This window comes from Ursus maritimus, unplaced genomic scaffold, assembly GCF_017311325.1.
Source record: "Ursus maritimus isolate PB19 unplaced genomic scaffold, ASM1731132v1 scaffold_5, whole genome shotgun sequence".
NCBI lineage: Eukaryota > Metazoa > Chordata > Mammalia > Carnivora > Ursidae > Ursus > Ursus maritimus.
This window is the reverse complement of record NW_024426663.1, coordinates 86,201,959-86,225,490: the sequence shown is the minus strand read 5'-3', so window position 1 is coordinate 86,225,490 and position 23,532 is coordinate 86,201,959. Positions and strand designations below refer to the sequence as shown.

The following is a 23,532-nucleotide window of genomic DNA, read 5'->3' as shown; positions in this document are numbered from 1 at the left end:
CATTTTATTTTTTTTAAATAATTCTTTTCTTTAAAGATTTTACTTATTTATTGACTGAAAGAGACAGCCAGCGAGAGAAGGAACACAACCAGATGGAGTGGGAGAGGAAGAAGCAGGTTCTCAGTGGAGCAGGGAGCCAGCCCAATGCGGGGCTTGATCCCAGGACTGGGATCGTGCCCTGAGCTGAAGGCAGACGTTTAATGATTGAGCCACCCAGGCACCCCTATTTTAGTCATTTTTTAAAAAAGGAAACGTGTAACAAGTTCCTAGTGTTCTAGTTATATAGTATATTTTCAATTTTTTTGAAATATATCAACACTTTGGAAATACCTATAATGCCTCCTGCTTTTAATTTTATTGTGTTATAAATATTTTCAATCATTCATATTTTATATCACAAATCGAGTTCTTTTTCTTTTTTTTTTTTTACTTTCTCTTTTCTCTGTGTGCTCAAATTTTTTTAATTATGAACTATTCCAAACATAAAGTTTATTTTCTACTATCAAAAAAGAGCATTAGTTTTTGCTGGCCACCTTGATCTGTTCTACTATATACATTACAAAGAGATCAGGAAACTTTAAGAGTGGGAAATTATTTTGCAAGGCAGGTCTAGAAAATTAGGTCAATAATTAGATCAGTGGCTTACAACCCTTGGTAAACATGACAATCACTAAATGGCCTGCCAGTCAGATTCTTGAGCCCATTTTAACAGATTCTAATTCTGCTAATCTTAGATGGGCACAAAAGTGTTATATTTTGTGACATCAGCAAATGATTCTAATGCAAGTGATCAGAAAACCACTCTTTGGAAGCACTGAGATAAAGTGAAGACTATTTTTACAGGAGTAAGAGGAATTAATAGTCCTGTTAGATACATAGAACAAAGCAACACTGCTAAATTTATCTGATTCCTGATTTATCATCATATCCATTAATTAATTTTGCAGGGAATTATCCTGAGGTCTCTATGTGCTTGGTATTTTTTTTTTTCATTCTAGGGATGCAGACACTGACTTTTTTCATGGAATCAACATGAAACTTTTGGAAATGCTAAAATGCACATTACCATTTAATATGACTCATGAAGATAATTGATGTACACAGTTCCTTGTCCTTCAGCAGCACATCATCAAGGTGATCAGCAATAAATTCTGATGGAGAAAGGAAAGGATACACTTTTTTTTTTCTGCAGATAAACTCAGTAAAGTGAGTAGACTTCCCCAGGATATTGAAGAGATTATTATTATTACTATTTTTAACTGACAAAATGCCCCTTTCCTGGTGCATCTCTGTTTTGCCTATGGGTGACAGTGGGATTTCTGCCATTTACCTGGAGGACTGACACCTCCACCTCCCCATTAACTTTTTCAGTGCACTTATAACTTCCTTATTCCTAAGACTGTAGGCAAGAGGGTTTAGGAGAGGAGTGAGGACAGTTCCAAACAGAAAAAGACCCTGATTCAACTTTGGAGTATTGGCAGAACCGGGTCTCATGTAGATGCATATACCTGGACCGAAATAGAGACCCACTACACAAAGATGAGAGGAGCAGGTGGCCAGAGACTTGTTCCTGCCTTCTGGGGAGTTCATTCGGAGTACAGCAAGGAAGATGACAACATAGGAAGACAAGATGAGAGATAAGGGCAACAGCAGAACAATGATGCTTGTTATCACCACTGCCTCCCAATAGACTGAGATATCCTCACAGACGATCCTAAGCACAGTCATGACTTCACAGAAGAAGTGGGGAATCTCTCTGGGGCTACATATATTAAAATGCAAGGTAAAAGCAGTGTGGACTAGTGAAGTGAGTGCCCCTCCAGCCCAAGACATGGCAATCATCTGTAAGCAAACCCTAGGGTTGATAATGACTGGGTATCGGAGAGGATCACATATAGCCACATAACGATCAAAACACATGAAAGATATAAGGATGCATTCTGCAATGGCCACAGTCAAGGAGAAGAAAATTTGAGTCCCACAAGCCAGGAATGATATGCTCCGCCATCCAGAGAAGAAGTTGGCAGCCATCTTGGGGACAATGCTAGAGGTCAATGTTACGTCCATCAAAGAGAGCTGACTGAGAAGGAAGTACATGGGGGTGTGGAGATGGGAATACAACCAAATGAGGAGGATCAGAAGAGTGTTGCCAGTGAAGGCGGCCATGTAGATCAGGAGAATGATGGAGACCATGGCTGTGATGTGCTTAAATTCAGGGAAGAATCCAAGGAGAATGAAATCTGTGGTTTCTGTCTCATTCCCACTCCTCATGGCTCTGTCTAATGATAACAAAATGAGAAGAGATTTATTAACAGTATCATAGAAATGAATCAGTTTCTTACTAAAGTTTAAGAACAATGGCAAATATAAAAATACTCACCCAGGATCACTTGAATCAGTTCTTACTATTTTTTTCTGAACTCCTTATCCATGATTTAATGTGCTTTTAGAAACCAGAGGATACTTATTAAATGCATTCCATTAACTTTGTGTATTAAAGGCATTTTCATATATTAAAAGAAACTGGATAATAGTTTTTATTTTGTTGTTGTTTACAATTAAAATATGACGAAGAGTTGATAAGTCACAATTTTCCACTGCACTTTGTCTAATTTTTTCACTATTTTACAAAATTATGCTATTTCCATTCTCATCCTTTTAGTGATTTCCATAGTAATATTTTTGAGGAAAAATTTACACTTATTTCCAGGTCAGATATTATAGGCTTCATTTGACTATGAAAAGAATTGCTAATTTATTTTATAGAAAGATTTCTTTTTATAATTTTAAAACATTTCTACTTTACTCAAGCCTTTTGGCTCTGGACATTATAACTTAAGGGAAAATTGATTATGCCTAAACATTGTGTTATGCACATTTATGATAATTTAAGCTTTTAATCTAATTAGCCTTATTTTCCATCCAGGCAAAACACTTACTGTATTTACATGGTCTATAGTAAATTCAGATTATCAGTGAGGGAAGGGCGCCTGGGTGGCTCAGTCATTAAGCATCTGCCTTGGGCTCAGGGAGTGATCCCTGAGTTCTGGGATCAAACCCTGTATCAGGCTCCTCCCCTGGGAGCTTGCTTCTTCCTCTCTCACTCCCCTGCTTGTGTTCCCTCTCTCCCTGGCTGTCTCTCTCCCTGTCAAATAAATAAATAAAATCTTAAAAAAAAAAGAATAGTATGAATTTACAACAGCAAGAACCCTAAAAGATGGCATAGAAAGGAAACTTTCTCTCCCTATTGATAATCTTTTTTTTAAAGATTTTATTTATTTATTTGACACAGAGAGAGAGAGAGAGAGACAGAGAGAGAGGGAACAGAAGCAGGGGGAGTGGGAGAGGAAGAAGCAGGCTCCCAGTGGAGCAGGGAGTCAGATGCAGGGCTCAATCCCAGGACCCTGGGATCATGCCCGGAGCCGAAGGCAGACTCTTAACACCTGAGCCACCCAGGCACCCCTTAAATCATGTTTTAAAAACCATCCTAAAAAATGGTAGTAAAATAAAATACTCCAATATCCTATTCTACTATGTTCTTGAGAAACTGTGACATTCATTTGTTCATGAAATTCTTGAAAATATCATTTTAAATTGTTAGGCTACTCTCCTCTCTGAAACCTGTGTGTACATGTATATGTGTTACAACATTAACAGTAAGATCCAAGTTTCTTTTGTTATTTACAGAAAGGACTAAAATAACCTGTTGCCTATGTCCACCTAGTACCTTCTCCTTAGAAACAATGTGTTGACATACTAGGTCATCCATTACTTTTCTAATATTTGTGCAGTTTGATTTCAACTCATGGTTTCCATGCAGATACTCGATTTTGATTTGATCACCAAAAAGAGTAATCACTTTTAAAGAAAATAGGATAACAAAAATATCCACATCTGCTCTCCCTTTGCTCACACTAAGAGCCTCAAACTTCTTGTGAAGAACTTGAAGACCTCTGTGGGTTGCCACTTCCAGAAATAAGCATCCGTCTTTACATATCCAGCTTTTATTTATTTCTATATTTTATAATTGTGTATCTTACATTGATCAAGTACTTTTTGATAATGGAGAACATTTTTTATTATGTTCTGTTAGCCACTGTTTAATACATCATTAGTTTTTGATGCAATGTTCCATGATTCATTAGTTACATATAACACCCAGTGCACATTACAACGCATATCCAGCTTCTATCACAGCATCCTATGTTGATCACCTTCAAACCAAGAGATCACATACTAGTCAGAAACTGCCTCCTGTCACTGTGTGTTTGATTGACTTGATGAGTTAGCCTGCTTTTAGATGTGGAGATAGTTTAATATAAAATTAATAATAATAATAATAATAATAATAAAACAATAATGGAAAAATTAGTCACCATGCATCTTACTCACTCCTACCTTAAAATGAGTCTTGGTGTAGTCAGTGGGTTGTCTATGCCTGAACTGGAGTCATCAGATGGTGAGAAACTGAGATTTCAGAATGTCCAGATATTTGAAAATTCTCTAACTTTTCAGAAAAGCAAACCAGGGCTCTGTGATTTAAGTGCTATGTTACACAATGTCCAATTTCTTGTTCAAGTGCTGTTTCCTGAGGCTTTTGGTTGTCCCCAGACTTGGCTAGGTTGTAAACTTTCCTTCCAAACTCTTCATCACAGACTGGATTGAAACCTAAATTTCATCATTGTTTGTGTGGCTGTATGTTTTCATATATGTCTCACCCCTTAGACCATGAGATTTATGATGGAAGAGACTGTCTTTGCTAAGTTCTATCTTTTCTCTTTAGATCTAACATGTTGCTTTCAGTGAAAATATGAGTTACATACATAATCAGCTTAGGGCTGGAATCCAGGCCTTGAACACTGGATTTTGTGTTTGGACCAAACTAGATGCTTTTAGTACAAATAATCATTTTTCTACTGAAAGGTATTACTTTATTTTGACTTATGATCCCTTATGGGCTTCAAAGCACTTTCCAGCATTTTATTCTGTTGGAATATAGGAAGGAGAGTCACCATTATTACGTCTACTTGATAAATGATATACGGAAAGAACCAGCTCATAGTCAAATAACATGTCCTATTCCGGGGTAAATGATCTGTTTACCAAGATTGAGCCTTACAAATACTATTGACAAATAACTATGTAGTTAGCATAAACAGATTTTCACTATCTAGGAAAACTGGGTTACTTCTTTTATCAAGATGCTTACCTTGTAATTTGTGTTCAGCCATTGAAATCTCTTAGAAAGTGTAAAACATTCAAAATTCCTGCAGCCAATTAATGCTGAATATACTGTTAAAGAGGAAACATAAGCTATCTCAGTGGGAAAAAAACAGGTAACTGAGTAGATCTTGATAGGTTTTCTCTCCTCAGCCTACCCAGTTGTGAGCAGGGCTGAGTTCTTCCTAATTCCACAATGCCACAGGGTTTAGTAAGGAATTCTTGGACAAACCAAAGATAACAGCTTCATGACAGCCCCACCAGTTTCTCATTAAGGGCTAAGACACTCAAGTATGGCATCCTGGAGGGATCTTCTCCCCAGGATATAATTAGAGTTTTTCAAAACCAAAACTATCTACTAGTACATGCTCTGATTTTTTTTTCCTCAGTCAGCACCACTATCATTTTCCCAGAGGTCCAATTTAGAATTTTCTGTGCCTTTTCATCATTAATCGCTTACAACCACTAAGCAAGTTATAGATTTTTCCTTTCTAAGATCTCTTATTTTATCCTTCCTTTGTATTTCCAGAATTCACACTCTATATCTATATCCCTGTCCAGAATTATTCCCTTTACTTTATCTTTTTAGCTAAATTTTCCCTTTTCTTCAAAGTCAAATGTAAGTTTCACCTCCCCAGTAAAGTCTTCCTTTATGTCTACTGTGTATATCAACATATCTTTCCTAGTTAATTATGTCATCTTTCTTTTGGCCTATTATCTCTATTGTCCTGTTACTGATCTTTTAACACTCTCTAACAGTTAAAAATAAGATTTTAAGCCATGCAAAGCCTAGGGTTTTCCTTAGTGTTCCTTTTGTTTCCTATTCCTGTTAGATTATCTTAGTAGGCACTGACTTAACAATACTAATTAAATTAAATTTCATCAAGATCAACAAATGCTGTACTATATACTGGGAATTCAAAATGGAAAAAATAATAAATTCACGAAAGCTTTTTAAAATGGGGGAAAATGATTTATGAAGAAAGATATTATGCTATGGGAGAAAAGTATTGCAATAAAAGTAGGTAGATATTACTACAGCAACAAACAGACAAAGGGATTCGTTTGTCTAGCTGAAAGATTTGTAGGCAATCAAAGAATGGTCTCATGGGACTAGTAACATCTGAGTTGGGTCTGAAAGGACAAAAAGGAATAAATGAAAATAAGGAATGATGGAAACTGTAGCATAAATAGCTGTATATGATGTCAAGGCAAATGGACTGACATGGCTTTTATGGGAAAAATTAGTCATCCATATTTCTTCTGGATACAGAAGCTGTGGGGATGGATGAGAAATGGTGTTGGGACATAGACAGAGGAAGGTCAAAATGTGCAAGAAGTGCAGGGGAGGGGAGAATGCTATAGGCAGTAAACCACTGTAACCCCAACCCTTACCCAGGGAAGAAGTTGCTATAATTAATATAGACAGTGTGAAATAAAGTAACAGTATTAGAATGAGCAACATGTTTAACTGGCCACATTATTGAAGCCAGACTCAGCAAGGGCCCTGAAAAATTAAAAGAAAATGTGAGGATATTTTGTATTTGGAGATAATTCATTTATTTTCCACACTCATTAATTTCTCTTCCTTCACCCTACAGTCACCTTTGCTGTTGCTAATAATGGCCACATTTGAGTTCCAATCAAGTACTTTTGGCCATCAGATCCTATAAGGCTTCTTTTTATTAAGTTTTCCTCTTGCATATGGATGGAAATAGATCCTTGATTCAAAAGAATATCAAACTGGTTCATCAGACTAGATACTTTTAAAATATTGGTAGTATTTTAAAATAAATTTAAGTCAAGCAGAGAAAGACAATTATATGATTTCTCTCATCTATGGAACATAAGAACTAGGAAGATCAGTAGGGGAAGAAAGGGATAAAGAAAGGGGGGTAATCAGAAGGGGGAATGAAGCATGAGAGACTATGGACTCTGAGAAACAAACTGAGGGTTTCAGCGGGGAGGGGGGTGGGGGAATGGGATAGACTGGTGATGGGTAGTAAGGAGGGCACGTATTGCATGGTGGACTGGGTGTTATACGCAACTAATGAATCATCGAACTTTACATCAGAAACCAGGGATGTACTATATGGTGACTAACATAATATAATAAAAAAACATTAAAATAAAAAAAAAGAAAAGAAAAGCAGATTTCTTTAAGAGCCAAATACTGAACGAAATAACGAAAAGTGCTGGATTACCCGCTGTGATTGCATGTTACAAACAAATGCTTTTGTGTGACAATAGGTGATAGTGTTCATAATATATGCTGGGGTTAAAAAAAATAATAAATAAATAAACTTAGTTTTTGAACAATTTCAGATTTATAGAACAGTTGACAAATAGTACAAAATTCCCTTAAATCCTTCATTCAGTTTTCGCTATTGCTAACATCATACATTATTATGGAACCAACATTGGTTCTTTCGTAAAACTAAGGAACCAATATCTGAACATTAATATTAACTAAATTCTATACTTTATTCAGATTTCACTCATTTTGCCAGCATGTCTCCTTAGACCCCTCTGGGCTGTGAGAGTCACTCAGTCTTTGTTTTTAATGACCTTGACAATTTTGAGGACTGCTGACAGATATTTTGTAGAATGTCCCTCAAACTGTTTGTGTCTGATGTTTTTCTCCTCATTAGACTAAGGTTATAGGTTTGGGGGAGGAATATTGCAGAGGTAAAGTGCCTTTATTGTCATGTCTTGTGAGGGGTACATGATGTCTACATGACTTGAGCCTACACTCAAGGTAGGAGGCAGTTTAATCTTTATCTTCTTGAGGGGTGGAGTACCTACACAAATTATCAGGAATTATCCTATGCAGGAACTTTTCTCCCCCTCCCTCCCTTTCTCCCTTCCTTTTTTTTTTCTTTCCTTCTTTCCTTCTTTTTCACTCCTTTTTGTCAGTATGAAGTCACAGACTTTATACTTTGAAAAAATCAATCATATTTGTCACTCCCTCTGCTGAAAACACCACAAGTGGTATGTATAGTTCTCAAATACCTTTTTTAACTTTAAATTTTAAGATAAATGCTTACATGCAGTTATAAGAAATAACATTGAATAATCCCTTCTATGCTTCACACACTTTCCTCCAATTATAATCAGGAATTGATGTAATCCACTAACTTTATTCACATTTCACACATTTTTTATATGCAATTTTTTCACATGTGTAAATTTGTGTGACCACCAATACAGGCAAGATACAGAACGATTCCATCACGGGGACCCCTCATACTATTTTTTTACAGTAACAGCAATCTCATTTTTTATGCCCCTTCCTTAGCCCTTGACCCACTAATCTGCTCTCCATCTCTGTAGTTTTGTTATTTTGATAATGTTGTATACATTGGATAATATATGTTGACCTTTTGATATTTGTTTTGTTTCTTGCAGTATAACTCCTGAATATATACAAGAGATGTATATAAGTTGTGCAATGTATCAATCACTCATTTTTTTTTATTGCTAAGTAGTATTTCATGCTATGGTTGTATCACACTTTAACTATTCACCTCTGGAAGGATACTTAGTTTATCTCTAGTTTTGGCCATATGACTAAATACACTGTAAGTATGTATAGTTTGTGTGCATGCGTGTGTGTGTGTGTGTGTGTGTGTGTATGTGTGTGTGTGTAAACATAAGTATTCTCTAGATATGTGCTCAGGAGTAAAATTGTAGGATGGTATTTCCAGAATAATGCAATTGTGAGATAATATTTCCAGAATGGCTATATCATTTTATATTCCTAAAACACATGTAGGAGATATCTGAATTCTCTGCACCCTCTCCAGCTTTTGTTGTAACTATTGTTTCTTTTAGTTCTTCTGATAGGTGTGCAGGAATACCTTGTGATTTTAATTTGCATTTCTGTAATGGCTAATGATGTTGAACACCTTTTCATGTGTTTGTTTGCCATATATGTATCTTCTTCAGTAAAATTTCTGTTCATGTCTTCTGTTTATTTTCTAATTAGATTATTACTATTGAATTAAACATCTGTTATATTTTGGTACAGTCCTTGGTTAGATAGGTAGTTTGCACATATTTCCTCCCAGGCTGTAACTTACCTTTTCACCCTCTTAAAAAGGTCTTTTTTATTGTGGTAAGAACACATAACATAAGATCTACACTATCAACAAATTTCTAACTGCAGAATTCAGTGTTGTTAACTATAGACATACTGTTGTATAACAGATATCTAATTCATCTTGCATAACTGAAACTTTATACCTGTTGAAAAGCAACCCTATCCCCTGTGGTTGTCAACCACAACTCTGCTATCTGTTTCTATGAATTCAACAATTTTAGATACTGCATATAATTGGAATTATAAAATATTTGTTCTTCTGTTAGTGGATTATTTCACTTAGCATATGTCCTCCAGGTTCATACATGTGGTCACATATCAAAGAATTTCCTTAGTATTTAAAACTGAATAATATTCTAATGTATGTATATGCCACATTTTCTTTTTCTGTTCATCAGTTGAGAGACAGCTTTATGTCAATAAATTAAGCAATCTGGAAGAGATGGAGGCCTTCCTGGAAACCTATAAACTACCAATACTGAAACAAGAAGAAATTGATTTTTTAAACAGGCCAATTAATTATGAAGAGATTGAAACAGTGATTAAAAACCTTCCAAAAAACAAAACACCAGGACTGGATGGTTTTCCAAGGGAATTCTACCAAACATTCAAAGAAGAAATAATACCTATTCTCCTAAAGCTATTTCAAAAAAAAAAAAAAAAAAGAAACAGAAGGAAAGCTACCAAACTCATTCTATGAGGCCAATATTATCTTGACCCCCAATCCAGGAAAAGACCCCATCAAAAATGAGAATTACAAACCAATTTCCCTAATAAATATGGACACCAAAGTTCTGAACAAGATTCTGGCTAATAGAATCCAACAGTAGATTAAAAGCATTATCCATTATGACCAAGTGGGATTCATCCCTGGGATGCAAGGGCGGTTCAATATTCACAAATCTTTCACTGTCTTAGATTTTATCCAGAAAGAAAAATTCAAAAATAATATGATTCTCTCAATAGATGCAGAAAAAGCATTTGACAAAATACCTTCCAATTTCATTGACGTTGGTTGTGACCTCTTCCTTTTCATTCATAATGTTATTAATTTGGGTCCTTTCTCTATTCTTTTGGATAAGTCTTGCCCCGGTTTGTCAATTTTATTTACTCTTTCCAAGAACCAGCTTCTAGTTCTGTTGAATTGCTCTACTGTGTTCCTTTTTTTCTAATTCATTGATCTCTGCTCTAATCTTGATCAACTGCTTTCTTGTGCATGGATTAGGCCTGTTCCTCTGTTGCTGTTCCAGCTTCTTGAGGTGAGACTATAAAAACTGCATTTTAAATTTTTCTAATCTTTTGAGTGAGGCTTGGATGGCTATGTATTTTCCCCTTAGGACTGCCTTTGAAGTATCCCATAGATTTTGGACCATTGTGTTTTCATTCTTGATGGTCTCCATAAATTGTTTAAATTGATTTTTGATTTCCTGGTTTATCAAATTGTTCATGAGCAGGATGGATCTTAGTTACCAAGTGTTTGAGTTTCGTCCAAATTTTTCCTTGTGGTTGAATTCCAATTTCAAAGCATTGCAGTCTGACAATATGCAGGGAATAATTTAAGTCTTTTGGTATCAGTTGAGACCTGTTTTGTGTCCCAGAACATGTTCTATTCTTGAGAATGTTCCATGGGCATTAGAATAGAATGAGTATTCATTGGTTCTGGGGTGTAGTGTTCTATATATATCTATGAGGTCCAACTCGTCGAGTATGGCATTCAAAGCTCTTGTTTCTTTGTTAGTTTTCTGCTCTGGTGCTCTGTCTATTGCTGATAGTGAAGTGTTGAGGTCCCCTACTATTAACATATTTTTATCTATACGTCTCTTTATTCTGGTTAAGAGTTGGCTTTTGTATCTTGCTACTCCCCTGTTGGGGGCATATGTATTTATAATTGTCATCTATACATGTTGGATACATCCTTTAAGAATAATATAGTGTCCTTCTGTGTCTCTAACTATAGTCTTTAGTTTAAAATCCAATCTGTCTGATATGAGAATTGCTACCCCAGCTTTGTTTTGAGGTCCATTGGCATGAAAGATGGTATTCCATCCCCTTACATTCAGTCTGGATATATATTTACGTTCAAAATGAGTCTCTTGTAGACAGCAAATGGATGGGTCATGTCTTTTCATGCAATCTGCAACACTGTGGGGCTTTATGGAAGCATTTAGGCCATTTACATTGAGATTGATTATTGAGAGATATGATTTTAATGATGCCATGTTGCCAGTAAAGTCTTTGTTTCTATAGATTGTGAGTTTCTATTCTTATCACTCTTGCGGCCTTTTTACTTTTATAGAATACCCCTTAATATCTCCTGTAGGGCTGGTTTTGTGGTTATGAAATTGGTCAATGACTGGCAATTCTGGAAGGTCTTTATTTCTCCATCAATTCTGAATGACAGCCTTGCTGGATAAAGGATCCTTGGCTGCATGTTTTTCTTTGAAAGAGCTTTAAAAATGCCCCCCCCCAACCCTTTCTCTCATTCCAGGTCTGTGTAGACAGGTCTGACGTAATTCTGATACCTTTGTCTTGGTACGTGAGAAATTTCTTTGCCCTGTCCACTTTCAATACTGTATCTTTGGATCTAATATTTGTGAAATGCACTATGACATGACGTGTTGTAAGTTTATCATGGTTGAACTTGGGAGCGGTCCGCTTTGCCTCTTGGACACGAATGTTTGTTTCCTTTACTAGATTAGGGAAATTTTCAGCTACAATTTGTTCAAATATCTCTTCTAGACCTCTGTTTTTCTCCACCTCCTCGGGGATTCCAATGATTCTGACATTGGAACGTTTCATTGAGTCAGTAATATCCCGTAACCTACATTCTTGAGATTGGATATTTTTGAGCCAAGTTTCTATTTTAACTTTCTCTTCTAGTAACCCATCGTCCAATTCGTTGATACGTTCTTCTGCCTCATTCTCCCTGGCCATCAGAGTATCTATTTTTGATTGCATTTGATTCATAGAATTTTTAATTTCTGCCAGATTCGCTCTCATTTCTGCCCTTAGAGATTCTATATTCTCATTAACATTTCGTTAATACTTTTTTCAAGTCTACACATCATCTTGACCATTGTTATTCTGAACTCCATTTCTGATAATTTGGTTATATCCATATCCATTAGTTCTGTGGCAGAGGCCACAGGCTCATTGTCTTTTCTTTGATTGGGGGGGATTTCTCCTTCTCGTCATTCTGATGAGGAGGGTTTGCGGAGTTGTCAAGAGCCCAAATTATTGACCATGACCCAGGCAGTGTGCTCTTGTTTTATCGGGACCTTAGGGATTTGGGCTTCTTGATTTTTCAGCCTGCCTTCTGGGGGAGTGCCCTGCCCCTTCGATACTCAGGCAACCCTGTTTGGGTAGAGTCTCCCTCTCCCCTGGGAGGGGGTTGGGGATGGGCACACTTTGAGCTGGTACTTCAAGGCTTTTATTCTTTGGCGGCTTCCCTGATGGTTTGCTGTGCCTCTTCTGAGAGTCAGAGCAGCAGTGGCCGAATCTCAGCCTCTGTCTCAGAACAGAGGGATCGTGGACAGTTCTCCACTGATGTTCTGGCCACTTTAATTCTGTTTCTGTTGGTGCTATTCAACCCTGCAGTGTCCCGGGATGTGCGCCACGCACCCATCATCCCAGCCCTCACTTCTAGGGTGGGTACGTCTCTGTCCTTTGTGTTTCTAACAGCGCCAGCCACCAGCCACCAGCTGCCCCCATGTGCTCTGGAGTTCCCAGTCTCAGTCTGGTTCCAGTGAGCACACCAGAGCTCCGTTTCAGTCTGGTCGCACACGTTCCTCAGCTCAAGGTCTCAGTCTGCTCTCTTGTGGGTGCTAGTCCACAAGTCTGCTAGCTCCCACGTGCAGGTAGCTACGCTTCCCAGCTCCCTAACATGGCAGCTCCCTCCCCCTTCCATTTATCTTCTGATGTCTGTGCTCTGTTTCATGGCTCCCTGCTTCATACCTCAATACTCAGCGCTGGAGATGCCCATTTGTAGAGATCCAGATGTATCTTCTTGTGTCTCAGGCTGATTCTGTGGATGTTCAGGATGGTCTCGTACCTATTCAGCTCGACTCAGGGGACAAGTTGAAAAAGGGGCCCCTACTGCTCCACCATCTTAACTCCAACCCTGAATATGTCTTGCCAGCCCTTTCTGGCTTGCTAGGTTTCTGTGGACACATCTGATGTTATTGTGATGTTCCTCCCTCCATATGTAAACTATGTGTTGAAACTTAAATGACCATTGTCTTAATATAGACTGCTATATGTATAAGTGGCTCCATACAATCCTAATGGTAACCATATATCAAAAATACTAATTTATATGAAAACAATAAAGAGAAAGAAATCCAAATGCATCATTAAATAAAATCAGCAATACTTCAAAGAGACAAGGAAGGACCAGAGGAATTCTTCAGGAACAACCACAAAACAAATATTAAAATAACGATAAATACATATCTGTCAATAATGACTTTGAATGTAAAGGGACTGAATGCTCCAATCAAAAAACATAGAGTTACAGATGAGTTAAGAAAAGAAGACCCATCTGTATGATGCCTGTACGAGACCAAATTTAGACCTAATGACACCTCTGGATTGAAAATGATGGGTTGGAGAAACATCCAAGAGGCAAATAGATGTCAAAAGAAAACCAGAGGGGCGCCTGGGTGGCACAGTCATTAAGTGTCTGCCTTCGACTCAGGGCATGATCCCGGCATTGTGGGATCGAGCCCCACATCAGGCTCCTCTGCTATGAGCCTGCTTCTTCCTCTCCCACTCCCACTGCTTCTGTTCCCTCTCTCACTGGCTGGTTCTATCTCTTCAAATAAATAAAATTAAATAAATACAATTAAAAAAAGAAAAGAAAACCAGAGTAGCAATACATATATCAGATATAATAGACTTTAAAACAAAGACTAGCAACAACAACAAAAAGAACACTGCATAATAATAAAGGGAATAATCCAACAAGGAGATGTAACAATTGTACATATTTTTGCAACCAAACAGAAGCATCTAAATACATAAAACACTTAATAATGAATAAGAAGGAATTAAATGATAATAATAAATAATATTATATGAGTTTAACACTGCATTTACAACAATGGACAGATCACCTAAATTAGAAAATCAACCAAGAAATAATCAATTTCAATGACACACTGGAATAGACAAATTTAATAGATATATTCAGAATATTCCATCATAAAACAGCACAATACATATTATTTTCAAGTGCACATAAGACATTCTCTGGAATAGATCACATGTTAGCCCACAAAACATCCCTACAAATTCAAGATTGAAGCCATACCATGCATCTTTTCTAACCAGAGCACTATGAAACTAGAAGTAAACAGGAAAAAAAAATGCAAACATCACAAATACAGGAAGATTAAAAAAAAAACATGCTACTAACAATGAATGAGATTAGTTTGGAAATCAAAGAAGAAATTACAAAATACGTGGAAACAAATAAAAATTAAAACACAATTGTCCAAAACCTCTGGGATGCAACAAAAGCAGTTCAAAAGGGAGAATTTAGAGAAATATAGGCCGACTTCAAGAGTCAAGAAAAATCTCAAACAAGGAATCTTTACACCTTAAGAAGCTAGAGGAAAAACAAAACAAAACAACCAACAAAGAAACAAGCTAACCAACTAACTAAACCAGCAAATGAAAAGGGAATCATAAAGACTGGAGCATAGGGACGCCTGGGTGGCTCGGTTGTTAAAAGTCTGCCTTCAGTTCAGGGTGTGATCCAGGTGTTCTGGGATCGAGCCCCGTATCAGGCTCCTCTGCTAGGATCCTGCTTCTTTCTCTCCCACTCGCTGCTTATGTTCCCTTTCTCACTGCCTGTCTCTCTCTCTGTCAAATAAATATATAAAATCTTAAAAAAAAAGAGAGACTAGAGAACAAATGAATGATATAGAAATAAAAAAAATACACACAATAGAACAGATCAATGAAACCAGGAGTTGAATCTTTGAAAAAATTATTGAAATTGATAAACATACAGCCAGACTTATCAAGAAAAAAAAAAGAAAAAAGACTCAAATAAATAAAATCACAAATGAGAGAGGAGAAATAACAACAAACATCACAGAAATTAAAATATTATGACAAACTATGTAAAACCAAATAGACAAACTAGAAGAGAGGCATAAATTCCTAGAAACATAGAAACTATCAAAACTGAAACAGGAAGAATAGGACTATTTTAACAGACCAATAATCAGTAAAGAAATTGGTTCTGTAAACAAAAACTCCCAACATACAAAGTGCAGGGCCTTATGTCTTCACAGGAGAATTATACCAAATATATAAAGAAGAGTTAATATCTATTCTTCACAAATTATTTAAAACATAGAAATTAAAGGAAAATTTTATTTTCAAAATGAAGGAAAACTTCTTTTTTAAATAATAATATTTTTTATTATATTATGTTAGTCACTATACAGTACATCCCTAGGTTTTGATGTAAAGTTCCATGATTCATTACTTGCGTATTACACCCGGTGCACCATGCAATACGTGCCCTCCTTAATACCCATCAACAGCCTATCCCACCCCACCCCCCCGAAGCCCTCAGTTTGTTTCCCAGAGTTCATAGTCTCTTGTGGTTCATTCCCCCTTCTGTTTACTCCCCCCTTTCTTCTTCCCTTTCCTCTCCTACCAATCTTCCTCCTTTTCAGGCACCATAAATGAGTGAATCCATATGATAATTGTCTTTCTTTGCTTGACTTATTTCGCTAACAGACACATGAAAAAATGTTCAAAATCATTAGCCATCAGGGAAATTCAAATCAAAACCACACTGAGATACCACCTTACGCCAGTTAGAATGGCAAAAATGGACAAGGCAGGAAACAAAAATTGTTGGAGAGGATGTGCAGAAAGGTGATCCCTCCTACATTGCTGGTGGGAATGCAAGTTGGTACAGCCACTCTGGCAAACAGTGTGGAGGTCCCTTGAAAAGTTAAAAATTGACTCCCTTGCTCCAGTCCCCCCTCTGACCACCCCCTCCTTTCTTTATCCCTTTCTTCTCCTGCCGATCTTCCTAGTTCTTATGTTCCATAGATGAGAGAAACCAAATGATAATTGTCTTTCTCTGCTTGACTTATTTCACTTAGCATTATCTCCTCCAGTGATCAGAGGGGGGAGTGGAGCATGGGAGACTATTGACTCTGGGAAACAAACTGAGGCCTTCGGTGGGGGGTGGGGGAATGGGATAGGCTGGTGGTGGGTAGTAAGGAGGGCACGTATTGCATGGTGCACTGGGTATTATACACAACTGATGAATCGTCGAACTTTACATCAGAAACCAGGGATGTACTGTATGCTGACTAACATAATATAATAAAAAAAAACATTTAAAAAAAAGTTAAAAACTGAGATACCCTATGATCCAGCAATTGCACTACTGGGTGTTTACCCCAAAGATACAGACGTAGTGAAGAGAAGGGCCATATGCACCCCAACGTTCATAGCAGCATTGTCCACAATAGCTAAATCGTGGAAGGAGCTGAGATTCCCTTCAAAAGATGACTGGATTAAGAAGATGTGGTCCATATAAACAATGGAATATTACTCAGCCATCAGAAAGAATGATTTCTCAACATTTGCTGCAACATGGACCGGACTGGAGGAGATAATACTAAGTGAAGGAAAAGTTCTATGTTCATTCTATGAGGCCATCATTACCCTGATACCAAAAGCAGATAAAGGCAACACTAAAAAGAAAACTACATGTCAATATCCTTGAAGAACACGGATGCAAATATTCTCAATAAAATACTAACATATCAAATCCAGCAATGCATTAAAAAATTATTCACCATGAGCTAATTGAATTCATTCCTGGGTTTCAAGTGTGATTCATATTCACAAACCAATCAATGTGATTTATCATATCAAAAAAGAATGAGTAAGAACCAAATGATCCTTTCAATAGATGCAGAAAATGACTTTGTCAAAGTGCAATATCCATTCATGATAAAAAGCAAACAAACAACAACAACAAAAACCACAACAATGTAGGTTTAGAACAAACACTCCAATATCATAAAGGCCGTATATGAAAAACTCAAAACTAACTTCATTGGGGAAATAGAGCTTTTTCCCTAAGTCAGGATCAAGACAAAGATATCATTCTCACTGCTTTTATTCAACCTAGAACTGGAAGTCCTAGCCATAGCAATCAGACAACAAAAAGAAATAGAAGGCATCCAAATCAATAAAGAAGAAGAAAAATTTTCACTGTTTACAGATGACATGATACTCTATATAGAAAACCCAATAGACTCCTCCAAAAAAGTTTTAGAACTGAAAAATGAATTCAGTAATGTCACAAGATATAAAATCCAGGTACAAAAACCTGTTGCATTTCTATACATCAAGAAAGAAGCGGCAATAAGAGAAATTAGGGAATCAATCCCATTTACAAGTATTAAGGAAACCAGACAGAAACATGCAAATGAGAGAAACTGGGATGCTTTCTTAAACCATATACAAAAATATGCTCAAAGTGGATTAACTGCCTAAATGTGACACTTGAAACCATCATAATCCTAGAGGAGAAAACAGGCAGCAACTTCTTTGACATCAACTGTAACAATTTCTTTCTAAATATGTCTCCTGACACAAAGGAAACAAATGCAAAAATAAATTGTTGTGACTACATCAAAATAGAAAGCTTCTGCACTGTTACAGAAACAATCAGCAAAACTAAAAGGTAACCTACATAATGGAAGAATATATTTGCAAATGACATATCTGATAAAGGGTTTTTATCCAAAATACATGAAGAACTTACAAAACTCAGCACCAAAAAATAAATAATCAAATTAAAATTAGGCAAAAGACAGGAACAGACATTTCTCCAAGAAAGACATACAGATGGCCATGATACACATGAAAACACTCAATATCACAGATGATCAGGGAAATGTGAATCAAAACTACAGTGAGATATCACTTCACACCTGTCAGGATGGTTCAAATCAACAACACAAGAAACAATAGGTGTTGGCGATGATGTGGAGAAAAAGGAACACTCATACCCTTTGGTGAGATTACAATCTTGTGCAGCCACTGTAGAGATATAGCTAGATGATAGATGACAGATGATAGATAGATAGATAGGGAGAGAGAGATATATAGATAGATAGAAGGTAGATAGATAGATGACAGATAAAGATAGATACAGATATAGATACAGATATATAAAGTAATATATCTCAGCCATAAAAAAATGAAATCTTGCCATTGGAAAGACATGGATGGAATTAGAGTGTATGTGAAATAAGTCACTCAGAGAAAGACAAATACCATATGATTTCACTCATATGTAGAATTTAAGAAACAAAAATAATGAGCAAAGTGGAAAAGAGAGAGAGAAGCCACTAAGAAATAGGTTCTTAACTTAGAGAATAAACTGATGGTTACCAGAATGAAATTGGAGGGGGGGATAGGTTAAATAGATGATGAAGATAAAGGAGTGCAGTTGTTGTGATGAGCACCAGGGGTTGTATGGAAGTGTTCAATCACTATATTTCCAGCAGAAACTAGTAGTACAGTGTATGTTAACTAACTGGAATTTAACTAAAAACTTTTTGGATAAGTGTTCCACTGAATCTGTATATTGCTTTGGGTAATATGGACATTTTAACAGTATTATTTCCTCTCATACATGATTGGATTTTTTTTCCCACCGATGCCCAATAATTTTCATTGTAGACACTTATTACCTCCTTGATGAAATTTCATCCAAGGTATTTTTTTTTTACTTTTGATGCAATCATAAATGGGATTTTTTCTTAATTTCTCTGATAGTTTATTGTTAGTGTATACAAATGCAAGTTTTCTTTATATTGATTTTGTGTATTGCAACTTTACTGAGTTAATATATTAGTCCTAACAGGTTTCTGGTGGAGTAGACTATCTTCTCTTGGGACAATTTCTTAATAAGGATTTATTCTTTTAGTATGTATTGACTTGTATTTTTTATAGTACTGACTTATAATAGAAAAAATAGTGTTTATTTAGATAATTTCACAGTATATTTAATGAATCAATAGGTCTTCTACTAATCCACAAGAAAAAGTCCCTAGAGAATCCTGAAGATTAGAACAGACTTGGAATCCTAAGGGAAGTGATACTGTATGAATTTTCTAGGGTCCAGTGGGAAAATTGGGTGTTTTCCTTTAGATACATCTGTGAGAATATTCTGAGAGTTAAGGCAAGTTTGATGTACAGCTAATTAAATTGAAGAGACAGAACTCCCACAAGGCATTTGGAATGAGGCCCAGAGTCATCACTTTAACACAACATGAATTCAGTTGGCTTCCTTTTATGAAATGCCTCATTTGTTCTCCCTCAAATCCAGCTCACATATAATCTTTATTTTGAGTCACACACCAGCCTCAGGGTCCAGCCTCTGAGCCAATGGAAATAAAGATGTGTTGATCTCTGTCAATATCATATTAAATATGTGCATTTTTATTTCTTAGAGTTGCTGGTGCCTCTTTGTGAGAATAGTCACCACCCAGTGAAAAGAATTTTGGAAACAAGAATATACAATAGGAAAGATTGGCTGGACTTGAATAAAATTTATCAACTTGCTAGAACAATCACCTAAGGTTGGTCATTTTTTGGAATTTTCTAATTATTATAAACATTCTATAATGTGTGGAATTCCAACCATTTGACACAGATGACTAGTTTGGGTTTGGGGGTAGAGGTAAAAATATGTGAATGGCTGCATCAATAATAAGTCAACTTGCACTTTATTTTCAGCCTCTCCTGTAAGTAGCTCTAATTTTGCCAAAATGAAAAATCTCTTCCACCTTTTATGTTAGAACATTACCAGATTTAAAGTAAAAAAGCAAAAAAGAAAACAACAAACAAACAAACAAACAAAACAAGGAGACTTTATATCCTTCCCATGCTGTATTTTACAGTATAGCAGCAAATGAATCATGTGAGGTCACCTTGACAGCACAAATAAACCTTGGGCCATATTTCTGGTGTTTCCATTGTCTGCTCATCGTTCTTCTAAATAGAAATGAAACATGGAATCATGACAGCACAGACTAGGGACTCAGGATATGTCATATACTTGGGCAAATCTGTGACTATTTCATCAACTTCCTTGTCAGAAAAGTAGAGATAATAATATTTTCTTCATAGAGTTGTGATTTATCCATTCTTTATCATTTAGTAGTAACTTTTATGTTCCAGGAGTGATTCTGAACATAAAGAGTATCAAGATAAATAAGATATTACCACAGCACTCAAGAAACTTGTGGGCTAGAGGTGGAGACAGATGTACGAGTAGAAATTAAAATTCAAAGAGGTGAGAATAATGAAACATTACAAAGGACTTCTTGAAAAATTGTTGACTTATAAATATTAAGTAACTAATGATTCCTTATGTTGGCACAATACTGTGTTTCTTCAGCCATCTGTCAAGCCCCTTATCAGCATTTCTGCAGCCTCTCCAATTGTATTCTTGACTCACTTCAGTGCTGTGTTGATTTGCACCATCCCCTCCCTGCTCTGCCAACATCACTATTTAAGTATTTGCTGCTTCTAACCAGCCTGTAGCACACTTTATTCTGGTTGGGCTTTGGCTCTCCACCCTGTTCTCTTTAGCATTTGGATGGTTTGCTCATTGTAGGTCCTTTTGGACAGGATTTCTAAAGAGAAAAGCATCCCTGAACTCCATTGGCATTTTAGAGGCAGCAGAAGCTGACTGTAGAGCTGATCATAGTCCTGATTTAAAAGGTGAATTTGATCCCTAATAGCTGTATGGAAAATCACCTAATCCCACTTCTTCAAGGTGGAGATAGTACTAATCTTATCCAGTTACTTCTTGAATTAGTATTTGTGACATTCTTAGTTTTACTTAGTATTTGGTAAGTAAATCGTTTACTTTCCTTGGTCTGTTGATACAAGGATCAGCTTATTTGGTGAGAGATTGGATTGGATAACTTCTACAATCTTTGGAATTATTCTGTGTCCCATTCCATCCTCTGCCCCTATTAGGTCTCCTGGGGCACCAGGCTCCAGGGTCTCATTCTACTTAATGGAATAATGAGAAGAAGCTCTCTTTATCTCACCCATCATGATTTCCCTCCAGGGGAGATTACAATGAGTTGGAGAGGAACTCAGCTTTCTTTTTTTTAAAAAAATAAAATTGGCATGACTTTATTGGATGAAATTAACTTCAAAACTTACTTAAATTACCCATCACTGGCCTATCCCAATCCCTCATCCCCCTCCCCTCTGAACCCTTCATTTTTTTTCCCAGAGTCCATAGGCCAGTGATGGGTATTAAGGAGGGCACATACTGCATGGAGCACTGGCCGCTACACGCACACAATGAATCAGGGAACACCACATCAAAAACCAAGGATGCACCGTATGGTGACCAACATAACACAACAAAAATTAAAAAAAAATTACTTAAATTACTATCTGTTACGCTATATCACAAATTGAAAAAAAATGAATTTATTCCATCCTGACATTTACAAATACTCTCTCTCTCTTTTTTTTTTTTTTTTCTAAGGGGTGCATATTTGGTTGAGTAGAGATATTTGAAGTTACTTCTCCCACCCAACTTGAAGTTAGGATATGATTCATGCTCAGGCCTGGGATGATCGCTATGCCCATCTTTTGAATCAAGTTACAATAGAATCTTTCTGCCAAATGAAAGCACATACTCCATGTTTTTTCAGTGCAATATCTCCATTGATAGGAAGCTATATGCTCACTTGGATTAAAAATTGCCTCATGGACCTCCTTCTTGCCCTCTAAATCTGCTCTGAAGCAGTCTCCTCCCTTTTTAACTTTCAGCCTTTCACAATGTGAATATGGTTAGGATTTCTTCATTTTTGTCTGTGCCAAGTTATGCTTCCTGATTCTTTTTTTTAATGTTTTTTTTATTATATTATGTTAGTCACCATACAGTACATCCCCAGTTTCCGACGTAAACTCGATGATTCATTAGCTGCGTACAACACCCAGTGCACCATGAAATAAGCGCCCTCCCCACCACCCATCACCAGCCTATCCTATTCCACCATTCCCTTCCCCTCTGAGGCCCTCAGTTAGTTTCTTAGAGTCCATAGTCTCTCATGCTTCATTCCCACTTTTGTTTACCCCCCCTTTCTTTACCCCTATCTTCCCCTACCAATCTTCCTAGTTCTTATGTTCCATAGGTGAGAGAAATCATATGATAATTGTCTTTCTCTGCTTGACTTATTTCACTTAGCATTATCTCCTCCAGTCCCATCCATGTTGCAGCAAATGTTGAGAAATCGTTCTTTCTGATAGCTGAGTAATATTCCATTGTATATATGGACCACAGCTTCTTAATCCAGTTATCTGATGAAGGGCATCTCGGCTCCTTCAACGATTTAGCTATTGTGGACAATGCTGCTATGAACATTGGGGTGCATATGGCCCTTCTCTTCACTACGTCTGTGCCTTTGGGGTAAATACCCAGTAGTGCAATGGCTGGATCATAGGGTAGATCAATTTTTAACTTTTTAAGGGACCTCCACACTGTTTTCCAGAGTGGCTGTACCAACTTGCATTCCCACCAACAATGTAGGAGTGATCCCCTTTCTCCACATCCTCTCCAGCAATTGTTTTTTCTTGCCTTGTCAATTTTTGCCATCCTAACTGGCATAAGGTGGTATCATAGTGTGGTTTTGATTTGAATTTCCCTGATGGCTAATGATTTTGAAGATTTTTTCTTGTGTCTGTTAGCCATTTGTATATCATCATTGGAAAAGTGCCTGTTCATATCTTCTGCCCATTTTATGATTTGTTTGTTTCTCGTGTATGGAGTTTGAGAAGTTCTTTGTAGATCTTGGATACCAGTCTTTTATCTGTAGTATCATTTGCAAATATCTTCTCCTATTTCGTGGGCTGCCTCGTAGTTTTTTTGACTGTTTCCTTGGCTGTGCAGAAGATTTTATCTTGATGTAGTCCCACAAGTTCATTTTATCTTTTGTTTCTCTTGCCTTTGGAGATGTGTCGTGAAAAAGGTTGCTTTGGCCGATGTCGTAGAGGTTGCTGCCTATGATCTCCTCTAGGATTTTGATGGATTACTGTCTCACATCGAGGTCTTCCATCCATTTGGAGTTTATCTTTGTGTAAGGTGTGAGAGAGTGGTCAAGTTTCATTCTTTTGCATGTAGC

At 36.8% G+C, this 23,532-nt stretch overlaps 1 protein-coding gene across 1 annotated transcript; it reads right to left on the bottom strand.

Annotated features, from left to right (window-relative positions):
* Window positions 1-1,020: 1,020 nt before the first annotated feature.
* LOC103680577 (olfactory receptor 2M5-like) lies at window positions 1,021-2,435 on the bottom strand. Its single transcript, XM_008710077.2, has one exon. It carries the CDS (start codon window positions 2,269-2,271, stop codon window positions 1,327-1,329), a length of 945 nt encoding a protein of 314 aa, XP_008708299.2. The 5' UTR covers window positions 2,272-2,435; the 3' UTR covers window positions 1,021-1,326.
* Between the last annotated feature and the right edge of the window lie 21,097 nt (window positions 2,436-23,532).